Below are 19,819 nucleotides of genomic sequence, written 5' to 3'. Positions count from 1 at the left end.
AGTGCGTTTGGTGGTTTTTAGTGCATGACATCAGATCAGCTCTAGAAAACTAATTCAATCATTGTTTATTTACAATCTTTACACTGTAATGAGAGAAAAACGACCAAAAAAGATGCTCCCTAATAAGTGATCTGCTCAGTCCATGATGGAAAAGCAGAAAAATTAAACGTTACAAACAGGAAATGATCAAACTACAGCAGAATAAAAGCATCATTCAGTTCATTCCTCAGATCAGCATCTCTTACAGATCGCAGGACACACACACTGCAACAAAGGCTCATCTTACTTAGGATTTTTATCTGCTTTCTAGTAAAAATATCTGGAAATTCTTAAATTAAGATGCATTTACTAGATAAGCACAATGAAATTAGTCATTTAGTCTTGTTTCCAGGGGAAATTACATTAAGTGCATTTTGCTTAATTGAAGTAAAATGATCTGCCAGTGGTGCAAGTAAAATATTTTTAAAACAAGATTATACTTACCCCAATGGCAGATCATTGAACTTATTTCAAGCAAAATGCACTTTAGTTTCCCCTGGTAACAAGACTAAATGTCTAATTTCATTGTGCTTATCTAGTAAATGCATCTTAATTTAAGAATTTCCAATAAAAGTAAGATAAGCCCTTTTTTTGCTGTGCACTCACACGTCTGTGTCAAACTCATATGATTTCATTGGGATGAAGAGAGAGCTGAGATTGATGAAAGCACCGGAGAGTTCAGAAGAGCGAACAGGAACAGGAAACAGCAGGAGCTGCTGGGGGCGGGGCTTATTCGCTGTCGTCGCTGGAGTCGGATGCTCTCTCGCTGCCGCTGTGCTGGACGCTGCTGCTGTTGCTCCTCGCTCGCTCACCCTCCTCATCCTCGCTGTCGTCATCACTGCCAAAGATCTCCTCCTCGTCACGCGCCTGCCGGTCCTCGCCGCTCTCGCTGCCACTGCTCTTCCTCTCACGCCGCTTACCCTCCTCCTCCTCCTCCTCTTCATCGGCGGGCCGCTCCTCATCCTCGCGCTCAGACTCGCTCTCAGAGTTGTCCGAGTCGCTGGCTTTCTCGCGCTCCTCGCCTGAGCACACAAGAATTATTACATTCACATCAAACACAGGTTTATGATGAAGTACTAATAACATCAAGCACTAAACGCTCATTCACAACTGTAACGATAACTATGACTGTAACTGTGAAAATAACTAGAACAGCAACTATAGAGAGGAGCATAACAACAGAAAAACTATAACGATAACTATAGCAATGATAACTATGACGGCAACTGTAACCATAACTACAAAATATAATAACTATGATAAAAATAAATACAACAACAACTACAGCGATAACAATAATAACAATATCTATGACAATAATGATAGCTATGACGATAAATATAGCAATAACTGATAACTATTATATATATATATATATATATATATATATATATATATATATATATATATATATAACGCTAAATATAACTATAGTGATGACTACAGCTATGATGATAACTACAACAATAACTATGGCAGTAACTATAGCGATAACAATAAAAATAATGATATTATAAACTAAAGTAAAAAATTACTAAAAATAGAGCACTATAGTGAAAACTATATGACGACATCTACAACGATAAGCATGGCAACAGTTTAAATGTCGAAAGGCCTTGTGCTAAACACACACAGGTACATGATACAAAGGTGCTTGTGTTACCAGAGTCCTGCATGTCTTTCTCCAGGTCCAGCTCCTCCTCTTCATCCTCGGGCTCGTGATTCTCCAGCTGAGCCTTGCGAGCCTCCTGTCCATCAGACACACACAGGTCAGTGACTTACAATCTGCTGTTTCTGTGCAGATCAACTGTATCTGCTGTTTCTAAAGATGATCGTGATGTGAGAACTGACCTGAGCCTCCAGCTCCTTCTCGTTCATGTCTCTGTGTTTGCACACCAGCACAGCGTTTGTAGACGACTGAGCGCCGACCTTCGCTCGCCGCTTGCTCAGACGCACCCTAAAACACACACACACACGGTCAGTAACACACAAAGCCAGAGTGGGCGGAGCTGCCTGTGTGATTGACAGTTACCTGGTCTCCAGCTCATTATAATAAACTCCATCTCCATCTCTGAAGATGAAGAAGTAGTTCTCCTCGTATCCTTTACTGGCCTTGTTCTTCACGTTCCAGTTGTACTCGCGAGCAATCTTATAATCATACCTACACACACACACACCAATGTTATTTTAGTAGCATTGAGATACTATTATAGTTTTTAAAATAAAAATATATATGTATTTCATGCTTTCATTTAGTTGTATTTACATTTTTGTCATTGGTTTGTATTTTTTTAATTTTCAGTTTTAACCATTTTTATGTTTGAGTTTGTTTCTGCCACATGATAGATAATTATATCGCAATAAAAAAAGACTTATGTTGCAATTCAGACTTTTTTCTCAGACATACAAGCAGTAAACTCAATTATGAGATAAACTTTTTTAACTGGACTTTTATAACTCTAAGCAACTCTGAGAAGAAAAGTCTGAATTGTGAGATATAAGAAAAAAAGTTAATTTATTAAAAGAATTTGTGCATAAAATGTACCTTCACGGATTCAGAAATGCTCTGGAAACCTCAGATTTAATAATATTAATGAATGCCAACCATCTGTATCCGAGTGCACATTGATGCTCATTTATAATTAACATAATTCCACCCATTAACTGCAGCTATGTGAATCACGTATTAATGGATTTTACTATTGTTGTTATTATATATATATTATTATTGTAAATAGTGTTATCAGAATTCCCTCTCATCAGTTTGCAAACACAATCACTGATGGATGTGAACGCTGTTTGATGAATGATTCTTACACTTCATCCGGCATGTACTCCAGATCCTCATCCACGTCTCTCTTGCGTTTGCGCATCGTGTCCTCGTTAGGAAGGAAGTATGCCACAAACTGATTTCCTTCCTCGTCCATCATACCCCTGAACACACACACACACACACACACACACACACAGAGAGCTTTGAAGTCAGCCTCATCAGTGTTCTGCAGAGCGTGTTTGTCAGGATGCAGGCTGGGATGAGCACTGATCTGAAGCAAGGATTCACACACACCTGATCATGGCCTGTGACATCATGTCCACCCCCGCTGGAGCAGAAACATCTTTAGGTGCCGGATCAGAATCGAAGATGACTTGAGCACACGGATTAATCCACATCTGTGAGGAAAGACAGACGAGAAACGGATAGATATGAGCACTGAACGTAATGTAATGTATGTTTGTGTGTGTGTGTGTGTGTGTGTGTGTGTGAGAGAGAGAGACCTTGAAGTCTGGGAAGACAGGCAGAACCTCCACTGGTGTGACTCTGGGTTTGCTGTAATGCTGGGCAATCTGGAAGATTCCAACAGAAGAATGAATCAGAAACGCATCAGACTGACGCTGATGTCACGTGTGTGTGTGTGTGTGTGTAAGAGAGAGAGAGTGTGTGTGTGTGTGTGTGTGTATAAGTGTGTGTGTGTGTGTGAGAGACAGAGAGTGTGTAAGTGTGTGTGAGACTGTATGTGTGTGTGTGTGTGTGTGTGTGAGAGAGAGAGTGTGTGTGTAAGTGTGAGTGTGTATGTTTAAGTGTGATCTATGTGTGTGTGTGTGTGTGTGTGAGAATTTGTGTGATTTGTGTGTGTGTGTGTATGGTTTGTAAGAGAGTTTGTGTGATCTGTGTGTGTGTGCTCACAGATTTCTGTGCATCTTCAAACGTCTTCTCGATGGCTGCGATCTGACTGTCTCTGTCTTTGTAGATCTCCTCCTCTGTGAACTGCTGCTTCACAGACACACCGATCCTACACACACACACACACACACACACACACACGGGTCACATGATGATCAGTGCATCACATTGAGGTGTGAGACAGAGACTGGTGGCGTCTCACTCACTTGACTTCCACCTTCTCGTTGGAGACGCCGTATCTGTTGAACTCGGTGGAGATGTACTCCGTCTTCCTCATCCACGGCACCACCTTCGCATGCTGCTGGGACCTGAACACACACACACACACTCGTCAGAGTCAGTGCTGGGGGTCAAAGGTCACAGGAGAAGGTGTTTGTGTGCTGAAATGATTGTCTCGCACCTCTTTGAGCTCGACGGAGCCTGAATTTCCTCCTCCAGCAGCTTCTCGTCAGCAGGATCCAACAGAACTGAAACACACCTTTATAGTGCTTTATACGGTACAGATTGCTTCAAAGCAGCTTCACAGAAATAAACAGGAGAATAGCAGTAAACAGTCTCATTTCAACAGTAAAGCAGCTCTACAGAAGACAACGGTGTCGTTATTCAGATCAGATGTCTGTGAGGGAAACACAGAGGGAAACCGGTCATAAAAACTGAACTTACAGTATAACAGGGAATGGCACGGATTTTGGATTTAATCATGAGAATGAAATTAATTTGAATTAAAAAAAAAGAAATTATGACAGAAACATTACTATTTCTTTCTTGTAAAAAAATTATATATATATAAAAAAAACATTTGCTCTGCATGTTAGTTGTTATAAAAAATTAAGTTTTGCTGTAAAGGAATATATATGTATGTGTGTATTTATATATATTCGTTTTATTAAATTTTAAAAGATTGATTAAATTGTTAAGGTTTTCTAAACTCTTTAAAGCTTTTTAAAATTGTAATTAACCCAATAAAGTGAATCCAGCAAAAAGTAAATAGAAATGAAGGGAAAATGAAATGTGTTAGATAATTATTTGATTCTTTCATATAAAATATTTAGGGTTGAATTTCCATGGAACTGTATCATGATACATGTAGCATATATGAAGTATTCTGTGTGTGTCTGCGTTATGAGATACTATTAGAGGCTTTTTTTAATTATGAATATCAGTTGTTTTTTTAATGTCTACATCGTTTTTATTTCAGTTATTTTAGAACTTCAAGTCAAACGATGCTTTGGCAACTAGATGAAATAAAATACATTGTAATATATTATTTCAAACTCAAATGTATGTTATGTTTGAGTTGAGTGTGATAACTGCTGGGTGTGTTGGACTCACTGCTGGGGTCGATGCGGTACGTGTCAGGGTTGATGAGGTCGATGGTGACGCCCAGATCGGGTTCGGTGAGCAGCTCGTGCTTGTGCTGCTTCTCTAGTGATGTGGCTTTATACTGCACAAACCTGCAACACACAGCACGCGTCACTGCAGCGTATCCCAGCAGCCCTACAGAGCCGAGGCCAGCGGCAGACGCGTGTCAGAGCTGTACCTGTGCTGGTCAAACGGATACGCGATGAACTTCGGATCGAAGGGGATATCCGGAAGACTGTTTCCATACTTCACTCTGCACACGACGCCAGACCTGCAGCACACAAGACATTAAACACACCACAGGTTTCCGTCTGTCAGTCAAACAGACAGCCCCGCCCCACTCTCACGTGATTGGTCGAGTCACTCAAACAAACACATCCCTGACTGCGCTCTGATTCACACACTATCCACCCTAAACAGTGCTGAAGAAGACTAATGTTGAATGCTGTTTATGGTGGTTAGGATCAAAACGAGAAAGCAGCAGTTCAGGAAGCATCTGATTACAGATGTGATGTTTGTTCGGTCCTCCGGTAAAGTCCAGTCCCATCATGTTTATTTCTATAGTGCTTTATGCAATAGATCAAGCAGCTTTACAGTACAAGCATGAAAACCAGCCAGCGGCACTGTCAGTTCGATCTGCTCAGTCTGATCTAGCTCAGGACTGTTTTAGAAAGGTATCTTCAGAGATAATGTTGTGAATAACACAGTTTATCCAGAAATAAAGCGTCTTAACACTTACCTTTATTTTCTTTCTTCTCCGTATGAATTACAAAAGGAGATGTTTGGCAGAATGACGTGTCACTCAGTTACTCATTCATACAGATAAACATTTTCGGATGAGATGTTAAACCGAGGTCCTGACTCTCTGTGGTCATTAAAAATCCCATGGCACTTCTCGTAAAGAGTAGGGGTGTAACCCCGGTGTCCTGGACAAATTCCCTCCACTGGCCCTTGTCTATCATGGCCTCCTAATAATCCCCATACACTTGATTGGCTCTATCTCTCTCTCCTCTCCACCTGTAGCTGGTCTATGGTGAGCGCACTGGTGCTGTTTTGCTGTGGCTGCCGTCGCATCATCCAAGTGGATGCTGCACACTGGTGGTGGTTGAGGAGTGACCCCCACATGATTGTAAAGTGCTTTGGGTGTACAGCAATACACAATAAAGCACTATATAAATGCATAATTCATTCATTCATTCATTCATATTCATTTGTATAAATTAATTATAATAACGTAATATGATTTCCAAAAGCTGAAGTCATTAACTTTGTTTATCTGTTAGAACTCAATATTTTAACTAATTACAGAAGCTGAATAATCAAAGTGTACTGATTAATCAGTGAAATAATCCATGAGTAGTTAATTAATCGTTAGATTCGACTCAAAATAATGGCTTGTTGCAGCCCTGCATGAAACATCTTCATCATCTTCATCATCATCATCCTCATCATCATCATCATCATCATCAGTACCTCTCTGGGACGCTTCTGTGAGCTGAACTCCTGTAGTAAACACAAAACACATGAACAGTTACACACTACTGAGGCATCACGGCTGTAGTACACACTACTGAGGCATCACTGCTGTAGTACACACTACTGAAGCATCACGGCTGTAGTACACACTACTGAAGCATCACGGCTGTAGTACACACTACTGAGGCATCACGGCTGTAGTACACACTACTGAAGCATCACGGCTGTAGTACACACTACTGAGGCATCACTGCTGTAGTACACACTACTGAAGCATCACGGCTGTAGTACACACTACTGAAGCATCACGGCTGTAGTACACACTACTGAGGCATCACGGCTGTAGTACACACTACTGAAGCATCACGGCTGTAGTACACACTACTGAAGCATCACGGCTGTAGTACACACTACTGAGCAAGCATCACGGCTGTAGTACACACTACTGAAGCATCACGGCTGTAGTACACACTACTGAGGCATCACGGCTGTAGTACACACTACTGAAGCATCACGGCTGTAGTACACACTACTGAGGCATCACTGCTGTAGTACACACTACTGAGGCATCACTGCTGTAGTACACACTACTGAAGCATCACGGCTGTAGTACACACTACTGAAGCATCACTGCTGTAGTACACACTACTGAGGCATCACTGCTGTAGTACACACTACTGAGGCATCACGGCTGTAGTACACACTACTGAAGCATCACGGCTGTAGTACACACTACTGAAGCATCACGGCTGTAGTACACACTACTGAGCAAGCATCACGGCTGTAGTACACACTACTGAAGCATCACGGCTGTAGTACACACTACTGAGGCATCACGGCTGTAGTACACACTACTGAAGCATCACGGCTGTAGTACACACTACTGAGGCATCACTGCTGTAGTACACACTACTGAGGCATCACTGCTGTAGTACACACTACTGAAGCATCACGGCTGTAGTACACACTACTGAGGCATCACGGCTGTAGTACACACTACTGAAGCATCACGGCTGTAGTACACACTACTGAGGCATCACGGCTGTAGTACACACTACTGAAGCATCACGGCTGTAGTACACACTACTGAAGCATCACGGCTGTAGTACACACTACTGAGGCATCACGGCTGTAGTACACACTACTGAAGCATCACTGCTGTAGTACACTCTACTGAGGCAGTAATGAGACACGGCCAGTTCAATACACCGATGTGTGAAGTGTGTAATTAAAGGCAGTAATTATCGCGAGGACTTGTGTGAGCGGAAGTGCGAGTGTTCAGTGATAGCATGTGTTGCTGTTGTTTTATCGGGTTTATAATCGTAATCTCTCACCGGTGTCCGTCCTCGCGCTGCGCCTGCGTCTGTATCGTAGGAGCCATGGTGCAGGAAATAAACGCGCTTCTCCACGCAAATGATCGATAAACGACGATTAAACACAAACCAATTAACAGCTTAAATCAGTTTATCGTCAGAAACAACAGCAGCCCGCGCGCATGTGACTTCCGCCCCGCAGCGTCTGCTGAAGGACCCCGAGCGGGAGGAGCGGCTGCCCCGATCAGTGCCTGAATCAAACTCACACGCACACACTCTGTATATGTATTCATGCATTCATACACTTATATAATGACATATATCAGTGTTTATTCATATAGTGCAGTTATATGAACAGAGGTGTTTATTATAGCAGTACAGTGCGATGTTTGTTTTGATTGACTTTTAGTTTGCTTTCAGCTCGTTCCTTCTGCTATTCCTTCATAAAGTAGAGAAAAGATGAAAGAAACAGATGAACACACGTGATTTAACGACAAACCAGACTTCTCAATGTTGTTCTTCACAAGTAACCTGACTGTAATGTTTGATAAGAGAGAATAATAGTGCTGTCAAACCATTAATCACATCCTAAATAAAGGGTTTTGTTTACATCATTTATGTGTGCTGTGTATGTTTATGTACATATAAATACACACATACAGTATATATGTGGAAAATATTTACATTCATATAATTTATATTATGTGTACATATTTAATATATAAAGAGCACATTTTTCTGAAATATATTCAGGCATGAGTGTGTATTCCTGCAGACATCACTAATAAACACAGTACACACACATTATATAAACAAATACTTATTTAGCATGCGATTAATCATTGGCCAGCACTAATATAATGTGGAAATAAACTGCTTTGATCGATCTGTGGCTCTGTTTGTGAAGGTTCTTCAGGTTTTATGAAATATAAAGCATTATTTTTCCTTCCACAGAAGCAGATTTGACTTGTTTATGTTCAGTGTAGAAACAAAACCTCACAGAAACTCGGGTTAAAACTGCTTTATTACTATTATTAGGTAAAAAAGACAGGTTGGTACAAAAATAGAAGACACAATAATTGTCTAAAAGCTAATGTGGAGATTTGAATGTTGTATAAAATGAGGTTAAACTCAGGTAAGAGTGTGAGGAGGTTTGTCTCTGATCATGTGCAGAGATCTATAACCCCTGCTGGCCTTTAGTGTGTTTCTGCTGGTCTCCTCGCTCGATCCTCCATCACAGACTCACAGCACCCGCTGACCTCTGACCTGGCCTGATGACATCACTTCCTCACGTCTGCATGTGCGCAGACGGATCGGTTCTGTGGGAGAAGATGATGCTTGTCTGTGTTTCTTTATCAACGAATGAAAGCAGAGCAGAGCAGAAATGAAGCTGACCTGCTCAACACATAGAGGAGCTGATCCGGATCATCTGCAGTCTCACTGCAGACAAAACAAAGCGTTACTTGACCCGCAGCGTGCAGCGGAACAACATCTGGTGACAGTGTCCGTTACACGGCACATGTACTTACCGTAGGAAACGAACAGTAGAATAAGCAGAATCACATGCAACTAACCATAACCTTATAGTAAGTGTGTGCTGTGATCAGGATTCCTTCTGTAATAACTCCAACCAAACATGTTGTATATGTTAAAGTTGAATGCATCACACTGAGAACAAAAGTAAGAGCTCCGACCCGTTTTGCATGATCAAACTGAACAAAGTCAAAAGTTAAGAGTTAAAAAGCAAGCCATACAATCTGATTATAAAGTAATAATACTATTTTATATTCAATTTTTAAAATATAATAATAAATTATATTATTATTTAATCATTTGAATATTAAATATTTATAGTATCTTATGTTCAAACAATAATAATAACACATTTATTTTATTTAGTATTATATAATAATTTCTTATTTGTAGCATTATTTTAATTATTATTAATATATTCATTTTAAAATAATAATAATAAATTATTATTATTCATCAATTTGATTAAACATGATCATGAATATTATTTTATATTCAAATAGTTAAATAACAACAAAAATAAGATTTATCATTATCATTATTATTAGAGTTTATTATTATCATCCCAAAGGCAGTAATGTGTTAATATGATAATACAACTGCACTGTAAAATAAACGTAAAATGATTGTTTCATAATTAGCTATATTAATTATTTTAAATAGTAAAATTACTATATACATATCTGACCCTGCAGCACAGAAGCAGTCATGAGTAACACAGGTATATCTGTAGCAATAGACAACAATACATTGTATGGATCACAATTATACATTTCTCTTTTATGACAAAAATCATTAGGATATTAAGATCATGTTCCATGAAGATATTTAGTAAATTTCCTACCATAAATATATCAAAACTTCATATTTGATTAGTAATATGCATTGCTAAGAACTTCATTTGAACAACTTTAAAGGAGATTTTCTCAATATTTAGATTTTTTTGCTCCCTCAGATTCCAGATTTTCTAATAGTTGTATCTCAGACAAATATTGTCCGATCATAACAAACCATACATCAATGGAAAGATTATTTATTCAGCTTCAGATGATGTATCTCAATCTCAATCACAAAACTGACCCTCATGACAGGTTTTGTGCTCCAGGGTCACATGTCTCAGTTTGTTCAGCTGTTAGATTGTGGAGCGTTTATTTGTGCAGTTTGAGTGAAAGCAGTCTCAGTACAGATCTAGTGAAGAAGCAGGCTCGGCTCACAGAAGATCTGCTTCTTCAGGCAGGTTAGAGAGTGTTTAGATGAAGATGAATGTGAGCCGGACTCACCCTGAGCCCCAGTGATAGAAAACCCGGTCCTGATAGTACAGACACAGAAAGAGCCAAACACTGATGCTCTCCAGCCAGAAGATCACGAACAGGAACCAGAGCGAAGACAGCAGCAGCTCACACACCATCCTGACACCTGGAGAACATCATCATCACCTTCATCATCATCATCATCACCTTCATCATCATCATCATCACCTTCATCATCATCATCATCATCAACAACAACATCATCATCACCTTCATCATCATCATCATCAACAACATCATCATCAACTTCATCATCATCATCATCATCATCATCATCACCTTCATCATCATCATCATCAACAACATCATCATCATCATCATCATCATCAACAACATCACCTTCATCATCATCATCAACATCATCACCTTCATCATCATCATCATCACCTTCATCATCATCATCATTATCATCATCATCATCATCACCTTCATCATCATCATCATCATCATCAACAACATCACCTTCATCATCATCAACAACATCATCATCATCATCATCACCTTCATCATCAACATCACCTTCATCATCATCATCATCACCTTCATCATCAACATCACCTTCATCATCATCATCATCATCACCTTCATCATCATCATCATCATCATCAACAACATCATCATCATCATCACCTTCATCATCAACAACAACAACAACACCATCATCATCATCATCATCACCTTCACCATCATCATCATCACCTTCATCATCAACACTGAACATTACACCATAATCATCATTAACAACATCATCATCATCATCACCTTCATCATCATCATCAACAACAACAACAACAACACCTTTATCATCATCATCAACATCATCACCTTCATCATCATCATCAACAACAACATCACCTTCATCATCAACATCATCAACAACAACATCATCATCATCATCATCATCATCATCACCTTCATCATCATCATCATCATCATCACCTTCATCATCATCATCATCTTCATCATCAACACTGAACATTACACCATAATCATCATCATCATCATCACCTTCATCATCATCATCATCATCATCTGCCTGTCAGTCTGTAAATCAGTGAACGAGCCTCACCTGTAATGATCTGTGGGCTGTGCTGCTGATTAATGAACTAAACACAGTTGCTGAAGGATCTGTTTACAGTCCATCCGATCGCTCTGAAACGCCACTTCCGGTCATGCGCACTCGCGCTCGTATTTCAGAATAAAAGTCCTCGTGAAAGCGCATCAACATCATGAAGCTGCAGGCTCAGACCTGCACTCCCAGAACTAGCGGGTTTTCAGACAGTGCCTCCTGCTGTTTGGAAGATTATCTAACCTGAGAACTTTTTTCTACTATAAAATATTACACTATGACTGAATGCATTATTATATAAAATATTACTAGGTTATGATTTAATGCATTAAGTCTGGTTTATTTTTATTAATTGTATTTGTAAATAGAAATTGTTCAGTTACTTAAATATTTTCAGTCATTTATTATTTTCCTAATTATGAAGGATTTATCACATTCTTTAGTATTGAGTTATGGGATGAACATTAATTCTATATTTACATACAATACATTATAGTCCTCGGAGTCATTTCCTCACACCTAACTTTATATTTGTATTCTTATTCATGAGGTCCTACAAGTCATCGAGCTGTAAACAATGCAGAGAAAATGGTGAAAGAAATAATTGGGTTAATAATGCATATATTACATATTAAATAACACCAGAATCAGAATGAGCTTTATTGGCCAGGGATGTTTGCACATACGAGGAATATGTTATAGTGACAGAAGCTCTATAGTGCATCAGAGAGACAGAAACAGATAATAAATAATAATATACCAATATTATAATGTTGGATATTATTACTGTACACACCGCTACAAAACACATGTTCATCCGAACAGCAGGAGGCACTGTCGGACAAAACGATAGAGTCGAAGAGTCATTTCAAATCTGAATTTAATTTACATATCTAAATAATAATGTTCATAAAGTCGTTTGAATCATGAAACTAATAAACGCAATAATAATTCAACTATGAATTATATTGAATATAATAATCCTCTGGAATGAGCAGGAAGTGACGTCACCGCTACGGTAGCGGCAGGGCTGATCGCGTTAGCTCGAGTTAAAGCGACTTTATTGATTGAAGATGACTTATTAAAGTGATTTAATCCATCACAGATCATTAATCAAAGCCTCGTTCACAGCGGAGGAGTGACAGGTTCGTGTTTCTGACTTCTGACACTAAAGTGCAGTAATATTGTGTGATTATTAGACCGAATCTGCCTTTTCTACAAATATATATTTCCAGAGGCTATAATTCTTTTATTCAAAGTGACTTGAGAATAGAATCCAAGCAGTTGTTCCAGGAGCCAGTAATACAGTAATAATGTGAGGAGTACACAATGCCAGAATCATGTCAAAGTGTCATCTGATGCTGTTTTAGTATTATTTCTATACTATTGTAGTATTAATTCATATTTTACAATCAAGTTTGTGTAATTGTATGTGCGTTTGTCCTTTTTTATTAGCCTTTCAACACATTCTGTTCTGTTTAGCTTTATTTTACGGTTTTAGTTTTAATAATGTTGTTGTGCTTTCGTCATTTTTACTTTATTTTTAGTCATTTTTTATGTTCTTTTGTCCTTTTTTTTTTTAAATTGTTTAGTTTTATTTAATTTTTTTAATTTTATTTTATTTAAACAAAAGTATTTTGAATAGCTCTGGTTAACAGTAACTAGGCCTGCCACAAACAATTGTTTCAATAATCGATTAATCCAACAATTATTAGAACGATTAATCGACTGATCGTGGATTATTTCACTAATTAATCAGTAGACTGATTATTCAGCTTTTGCAGTTAGTGAAAATATTGAGTTATACAAAGGTAATTATTTATATATACATAATAAATATACACATATAGCATGTAAACAAACTTTTTTTTAAACAATTAATTGTGACTAATTGTTTTGCAGCACTAATACATATACTATAAGCAGTGTACATACACATAATCTGAGAGAGACTGCACAAGAACTGCACATGAATGCTGTACGTGAGATTGTGCAAGATTATTTTATTATATTATTATTATATTAGTGAAATGCACCAGTAAACATAGTAAGAGTGTTTGTAGCAGGGAGTGTTTTTATCGTGTCTAGAGGCAATGCATAGTAAAGAGTGTGTTACAACAGGTGGTTTGTTAAGTGCACTCACCTGTGTCTAGTACACTGTAAAAAAACAAATCCAGTAAAGAACGGCAGGTGTGGTTGCCAGAATTATCCCGTAAAAAATACGGTAGCAACATTTTAGGTTTTACAGATTTAACTTAAATTTACATTTAAATACTGTAATTTCATCAACTGATAGACTGTTAATAAACCAACCTATGGAAGTACTGAAATCTGTTTTATAGCTTTGAAATACACTGATAACCACCAGAACATGTGATGAGAGAGAGTCACATGATGCACCAAAGCCCATCACAAGCCATCATGGTGACACGTGAAACTGTAATAATGCAACAAATAACATTAGATGTAACATACAACCCTACTGTACACAACTGATGAGAAAAAACTAAGAATAAACAGTTGTTGTAATGAAAAAACAGAAAATGTGAAATGTAACGCAGGGAAATCTGGGAATGTCCATTTACGGTTATTCACTGTAAATTATACGTCCTTTTTCCAATTCCAAAAACGGTATACTACCGTAAAATTACATGTAATGTCCAATACAGTTTTTCACCGTATATAGTAGGGGAACTTAGCATTAACCAGGTTTTTAAGTCGTGACGTATTGTCAAGTATGGTGACCCATACTCGAAATTGGTGCTCTGCGTTTAACCCATCCAAGTGCACACACACAGCAGTGAGTAGTGAACAAATGCACACACACGCACACACACACACACACACACACACACACACACACACACACACCGTGAACACACACCCGGAGCAGTGGGCATTTATGCTGCGGCGCTCGGGGAGCAGTTGAGGGTTCGGTGTCTTGCTCAAGGGCACCTCAGTCGTGGTATTGAGGGTGGAGAGAGCGCTGGACATTCACTCCCCCCACCTACAATTCCTGCCGGCCCGAGACTCGAACCCACAACCTTTCGATTACGAGTCCGACTCTCTAACCATTAGGCCACGACTTCCCCAGGTGTATTGTAGCATTTTTACAGTCTTTTACTGTTAAAATCAGTCATTTTTTACAGTGTACACTCAGAATTGCACATAAAAGATTGTCCACAGTTTTAATGTGTTGAATATGATCAAAAACAAGGGTCAGCTTTATGAATGCTGTTTACTCGTTATGTCTCAGAGGGAAAATGCTTTTTCTGTCGTCTCCACAGATCGAAAGCGTGATCTGGATGGACTCGAATGCTAATTTATCACGTTCAGTGAATGTGCAATGACTCTGGTCTGACGGCGTCTGTCTTGATCCGCACCGCAGCAGTCATGTCTCTGCCTGAGGAAGCAGGGGATCGTGGGAAGGAGAGGGAGCGCGGCGCCCGGCCTAAAGTGCGTCAGAGCCGCTCCGAGGAGCGACGAGATGGAGGGAGGCAGAAGGGCGCCAGGGGGAAGAAGAAAAGCCACCCTTCACACAATCTGACCTCGGAGCGGCCCGTGAGCGACGGCTTCGAGTACGGAGATCTTCTGAACAATTCCAGCGAGTCCCTGCTCTCCGAACGGGTTTCCGCTGAGGACACAGAGAGCAAGGCATCCGGAAGCAGCAGGACGCTCCGACAAAAGATCCAAGACGCAGTTGGCCAGTGTTTCCCCATCAAAACCCACAGCCAAGTCCTGTCCTCCTCGCCATCCTCCAGGCGTAAGATCCACCTCAGCGAGCTCATGCTGGACAGCTGTCCGTTCCCCGCCGGCTCGGACCTGGCGCAGAAGTGGTACCTCATCAAACAACACACGGCTCCCATTTCTCAAGCTCCGGTCCTCGATTCCGGATCCGCGCTGGTCTGCGCCGCTGTGGAGGACGAGGAAGACCGTTTACGAGAGAGACGACGGATCAGCATCGAACAGGGAGTTGAACCTCCGCCCAACGCTGAGATACACACCTTCGAAGTGACGGCGCAAATCAACCCGCTGTATAAACTCGGACCCAAACTGACTCACGGGATGAACGAGCTAGCCGGAGACGAGCGTGCTACGCTGCTCCTGCAGAGATGTTTGGACACGCTCGATGAAGCCGTCGCATCTTCATCAGCGTCTGATTTTGAGTTGTGTGCCGTGTCTCCGACTCTAGCCGACCCGGCGAACAGTCCTATATCGCAAGACGGACTCCAACGCATTCACACGCAAATCGATTACATCCACTGCCTAGTCCCCGATCTGCTTCGCATCACAAACCTGCCTTGCTACTGGGGCGTCATGGACCGATACGAAGCCGAAACGCTGTTAGAAGGCAAACCCGAAGGGACGTTTCTATTGCGTGACTCTGCGCAGGAAGACTACCTCTTCTCCGTTAGCTTCCGGAGGTACGGGCGCTCACTGCATGCACGCATCGAGCAGTGGAATCATAACTTCAGCTTCGATGTGCATGACCCCAGCGTGTTCCACGCTCCCACCGTCACCGGCCTGCTGGAGCACTACAAGGACCCCAACTCTTGCATGTTCTTCGAGCCGCTGCTATCGATCCCCATCCACCGCTCGCAGCCCTTCAGCTTGCAGCGCATCTGCCGCGCCGTCATCAGCAGCAGAACCACATACGACGGCATCAGCGCTCTGCCGCTGCCCAGCGCTCTGAAGGAGCATCTGAAGGAGTACCATTACAAGCAGCGTGTGCGCATCCGCAGACTGGACGCCTGGTGGGAGTGATGGGGAACGAGGCCGGAGTCGTGCTGTCAGACGCATACAAAATACACGTTTTTGTTTACATAATATAAAATTATTCTGACACCAGATATATCATTTTTGGTATTTTTGTTCTAGTGGGTGCACTATAGTTTATGTAAGAGAGGATAGCAAAATAAAGTAAACTGTGACATATTACACCCAAAATAATTCATATAGTGGACTAGCAGATAAAGATTTGGAGCATGTTTTGCTTCAGTGTTTTTCTTTAATTGCTAAAGTGATGTTTTTCCACCACAGACTGAACTAAATGAAGCACTGCTTGGTGATTGGTCGAGCTAAACTGGTTTTATCTAATTGTGTTCTTAAATTTAACATCTGACAGCTATTCAACCAAATTCATTACATACCTTTCTATCAGTTATCTGACATCATCAAGATCAGTTTGTTCTGACACAGTTTAACTCATATTTTAGTACCATTTTCTAAACTATAGCGAATAGACTGTGATATAATATGAGAAAGGTGTCTGAATAAATTTAGGTTTGATTGTATGTGTGTGTGCTGTGTATAATTATATATATATAAACACATGCATGTATATATTTCAGAAAAATATGTTATGTTTATATATTTATATATAAATGTAAATATTTTCTAAATGTATAGTGTCTGTATTTATATATACATAATAAATATACACAGTACACACATATATTATGTAAACAGGAACGTTTATTTTGGATGTGATTAATTGCAGTTAATTGTTTGACAGCACTAGACCGGAAGTGCCACGACTGCTGATATGAAGACGCCAGTGCCTTTCTGACGCTACTCATTATGAAGTTTAATCGCTGTTAGCTCGTCATCACGGTGCTGTTGTTCATCAGGGTTCCCTGCAACACTGGAGTAATTAACTGAGTAACACGGAGTCGGCAAGCCTTTCTTATTTTAGAATATTTATCATTTTTATCAAGACAAGTGTTGCATTTGGGAGTTACGTCTCATTCACACCAAGAACGATAACTATAACGATGACTATAACGATAACTATAACGATGACTATAACGATGACTATAACGATGACTATAACGATGACTATAACGATAACTATAACGATGACTATAACGATGACTATAACGATAACTATAACGATAACTATAACGATGACTATAACGATAACTATAACGATGACTATAACGATGACTATAACGATGACTATAACGATGACTATAACGATGACTATAACGATAACTATAACGATAACTATAACGATGACTATAACGATGACTATAACGATAACTATAAGGATGACTATAACGATGACTATAACGATAACTATAACGATGACTATAACGATAACGATAACTATAACGATGACTATAACGATAACTATAACGATGACTATAACGATGACTATAGTAATGACGAATGTAGACTTTAGCATTGATTATAATAATATAATGTTGACTATAACAATGACTAATGTAGACTTTAACGTGGTCTCAAATGTTGATTATAACAATATAACCCTAACTATAAAGTTGACTATAACAATATAACGTGGATTCTAACGTTGACTATAAAATTATTATTGTAAACAATGGATTAAAATGATATTGTCATTATTAGAAAACTGTTGATTTTGCCATGAATATAGCCATTGCTGCTCATATGGCGTTAAATCTTTAATAAATAAATAACGTTGACTATAAACTTGACTAAAACAATATAACGTTAACTGTAACATTGATTGTAATGCTGAGTATAACAGTGATTATAACAATATAACGATGATTGTAACAGTGAGTATAACATTGACTATAATGATAATCATAACGTTGACTGTTACAATAATTATTGAGTAAACGTTGACTATAACGATAAATATTATGTTAAGTATAGTGATGACTATAACATGACTATTATGTTAAATATAACTATATTCCACACATTAATGTTCCATTTATTGTAAGCGTGTGCCGTCTCTTTAAAATCTCCAGCTCTTGAAAGTCATTGTATTCTGATTGGCTGTAAATGTTTTATCATTCTTCAGCTGAAAAACAACACCCTAAAGCACGATTGCTCCAGCTGAGATATAGTTATAGTTATCGTTCTTTAATGCAGCAGGCTGGGTTTCTTCTGTCCTCAGTCAAAGTTTGAGTTTGAAGAGATGCTAGATGATGTCAGATCTGGATCTTTCGTTCATGACGTCAGTCGCTTATTCCAGACACGTCATGGTATCCGCTGCATGCTAACGCCACTGGAGTACATTACACTGGAGAACCGCTGCTAATGGAGCGTCTCTGGATCATCTCCATCCACCCTGCACTCCTCTTCACTCCCAAGAGCCCAGTATACCCACGATTCACGCTCAGAAGGCATCTCTGCTCATTTAATCACAGCACACAAGTCAAATACAGATATGCTTTTGCCACATGATGCTTCATCCAAGAACGGATCGTTGCACCCAATCTTGAGCCTGTAGACGAGTAACAGCCCGAACCCACAGTTCTGCTTCTCTTAGCCCAGCGGATCTTCACTGATCATCTCATCACGTCTCGTTTACTGTAATATGAGCGCTCGTGTGGGATTTGATTTGGGAAGGATTCTGGATTCTCTGAACGCTGGGGGCTGCTTTTCCATCTGAAAACGCTCCAAACACTCATTCATTCATTCATTCACTCACTCATTCATTCATTCATTCATTCATTCATTCCTCTGCATTGAATCTTGACTCAAAGCGGCCAAGCGTCATGTGTTTGGAGCCTGAATCAGATCCGTCTGCTGCAGTGTGATTAAACTACTGTTAGCATATGTATAACATTAACCTGCTGTCTGGTCAAGTCTGGATTGATGTGAAGCACAGTGAGTGTGTTTGTTTCGACATTTGACCGTGATTTCCAGAGGACCATCATGAATGTCACAAACTTATGATCTTAAAGCAGCTTGCCTTGTTTTTTTTTACACTGATATTTATTTATTTTCTATATTAAGGCTTGCCTAATATGCTTAGCATTTTTTCACATGTTTCTCATATATTAAAGCCAAGTGTGAATAATTGTATTGGTGTGTACGGTGTTACTAAAGCACATATTAATAAACGATGCTGGATCTTATAAAACTCTCTGCTGTTGTTTTATTGCATTGTTGTCTTTTTGAAACAGGAGCTACCAATGCTACAAAGAGTTCCTCAATTTAATTTAATTTAATTTATTATATTGTAAAAAACAAAGTTCATACTACTTTCCTAGACATTTCCAGATACCTTCCTTATATATTGTTATAGTTGATT

At 39.5% G+C, this 19,819-nt stretch overlaps 2 protein-coding genes and 1 long non-coding RNA gene across 4 annotated transcripts; 1 reads left to right on the top strand and 2 right to left on the bottom strand.

Annotated features, from left to right (window-relative positions):
- Positions 1-3: 3 nt before the first annotated feature.
- Positions 4-8,102, bottom strand: LOC306854512 (RNA polymerase II-associated factor 1 homolog). Of its 2 annotated transcripts, XR_013782847.1 has the most exons (15): positions 7,894-8,092; positions 6,557-6,586; positions 5,262-5,354; positions 5,054-5,175; positions 4,122-4,188; positions 3,928-4,029; positions 3,725-3,830; positions 3,316-3,384; positions 3,107-3,210; positions 2,857-2,973; positions 2,072-2,200; positions 1,891-1,996; positions 1,703-1,787; positions 505-1,061; positions 5-436 (listed from the first exon to the last, which is right to left on the bottom strand). XR_013782847.1 is itself a non-coding variant. In XM_079392606.1 (14 exons), the coding sequence occupies exons 1-14, from the start codon at positions 7,938-7,940 to the stop codon at positions 769-771; spliced, it is 1,470 nt and encodes a 489-aa protein (XP_079248732.1). In that variant the 5' UTR covers positions 7,941-8,102; the 3' UTR covers positions 4-768. The 2 variants fall into 2 exon arrangements, 1 of the variants encoding a protein (XP_079248732.1); XM_079392606.1 differs by having other exon boundaries at positions 4-1,061; positions 7,894-8,102.
- A 776-nt stretch (positions 8,103-8,878) lies between these two features.
- On the bottom strand, positions 8,879-11,904 carry LOC306854511. Its single transcript, XR_013782846.1, has 4 exons — positions 11,785-11,904; positions 10,686-10,821; positions 9,268-9,312; positions 8,879-9,191 (listed from the first exon to the last, which is right to left on the bottom strand). It is a non-coding gene; the product is annotated as an uncharacterized lncRNA (long non-coding RNA).
- Positions 11,905-15,119: 3,215 nt separating this feature from the next.
- socs9 (suppressor of cytokine signaling 9) lies at positions 15,120-19,638 on the top strand. Its single transcript, XM_079392254.1, has one exon. It carries the CDS (start codon positions 15,124-15,126, stop codon positions 16,546-16,548), a length of 1,425 nt encoding a protein of 474 aa, XP_079248380.1. The 5' UTR covers positions 15,120-15,123; the 3' UTR covers positions 16,549-19,638.
- Positions 19,639-19,819: the final 181 nt, after the last annotated feature.

Source organism: Barbus barbus (genome assembly GCF_936440315.1).
Source record: "Barbus barbus genome assembly, chromosome: 34".
In the NCBI taxonomy this organism is placed as follows: Eukaryota; Metazoa; Chordata; class Actinopteri; order Cypriniformes; family Cyprinidae; genus Barbus; species Barbus barbus.
The sequence above is the reverse complement of the archived record's forward strand: the minus strand, read 5'-3'. Positions and strand labels throughout refer to the sequence as shown.

Coding starts and splice junctions, on each gene's coding strand:
- LOC306854512 (XM_079392606.1), bottom strand. CDS start 7,940: ATGGCTCCTACGATACAGACGCAGGCGCAGCGCGAGGACGGACACCG. Junction 5,176..5,261: donor TATCCGTTTGACCAGCACAG/GTACAGCTCTGA, acceptor TGTGTGTTGCAG/GTTTGTGCAGTATAAAGCCA. Junction 1,062..1,702: donor GAAAGACATGCAGGACTCTG/GTAACACAAGCA, acceptor TTGTGTGCTCAG/GCGAGGAGCGCGAGAAAGCC.
- socs9 (XM_079392254.1), top strand. CDS start 15,124: ATGTGCAATGACTCTGGTCTGACGGCGTCTGTCTTGATCCGCACCGCA.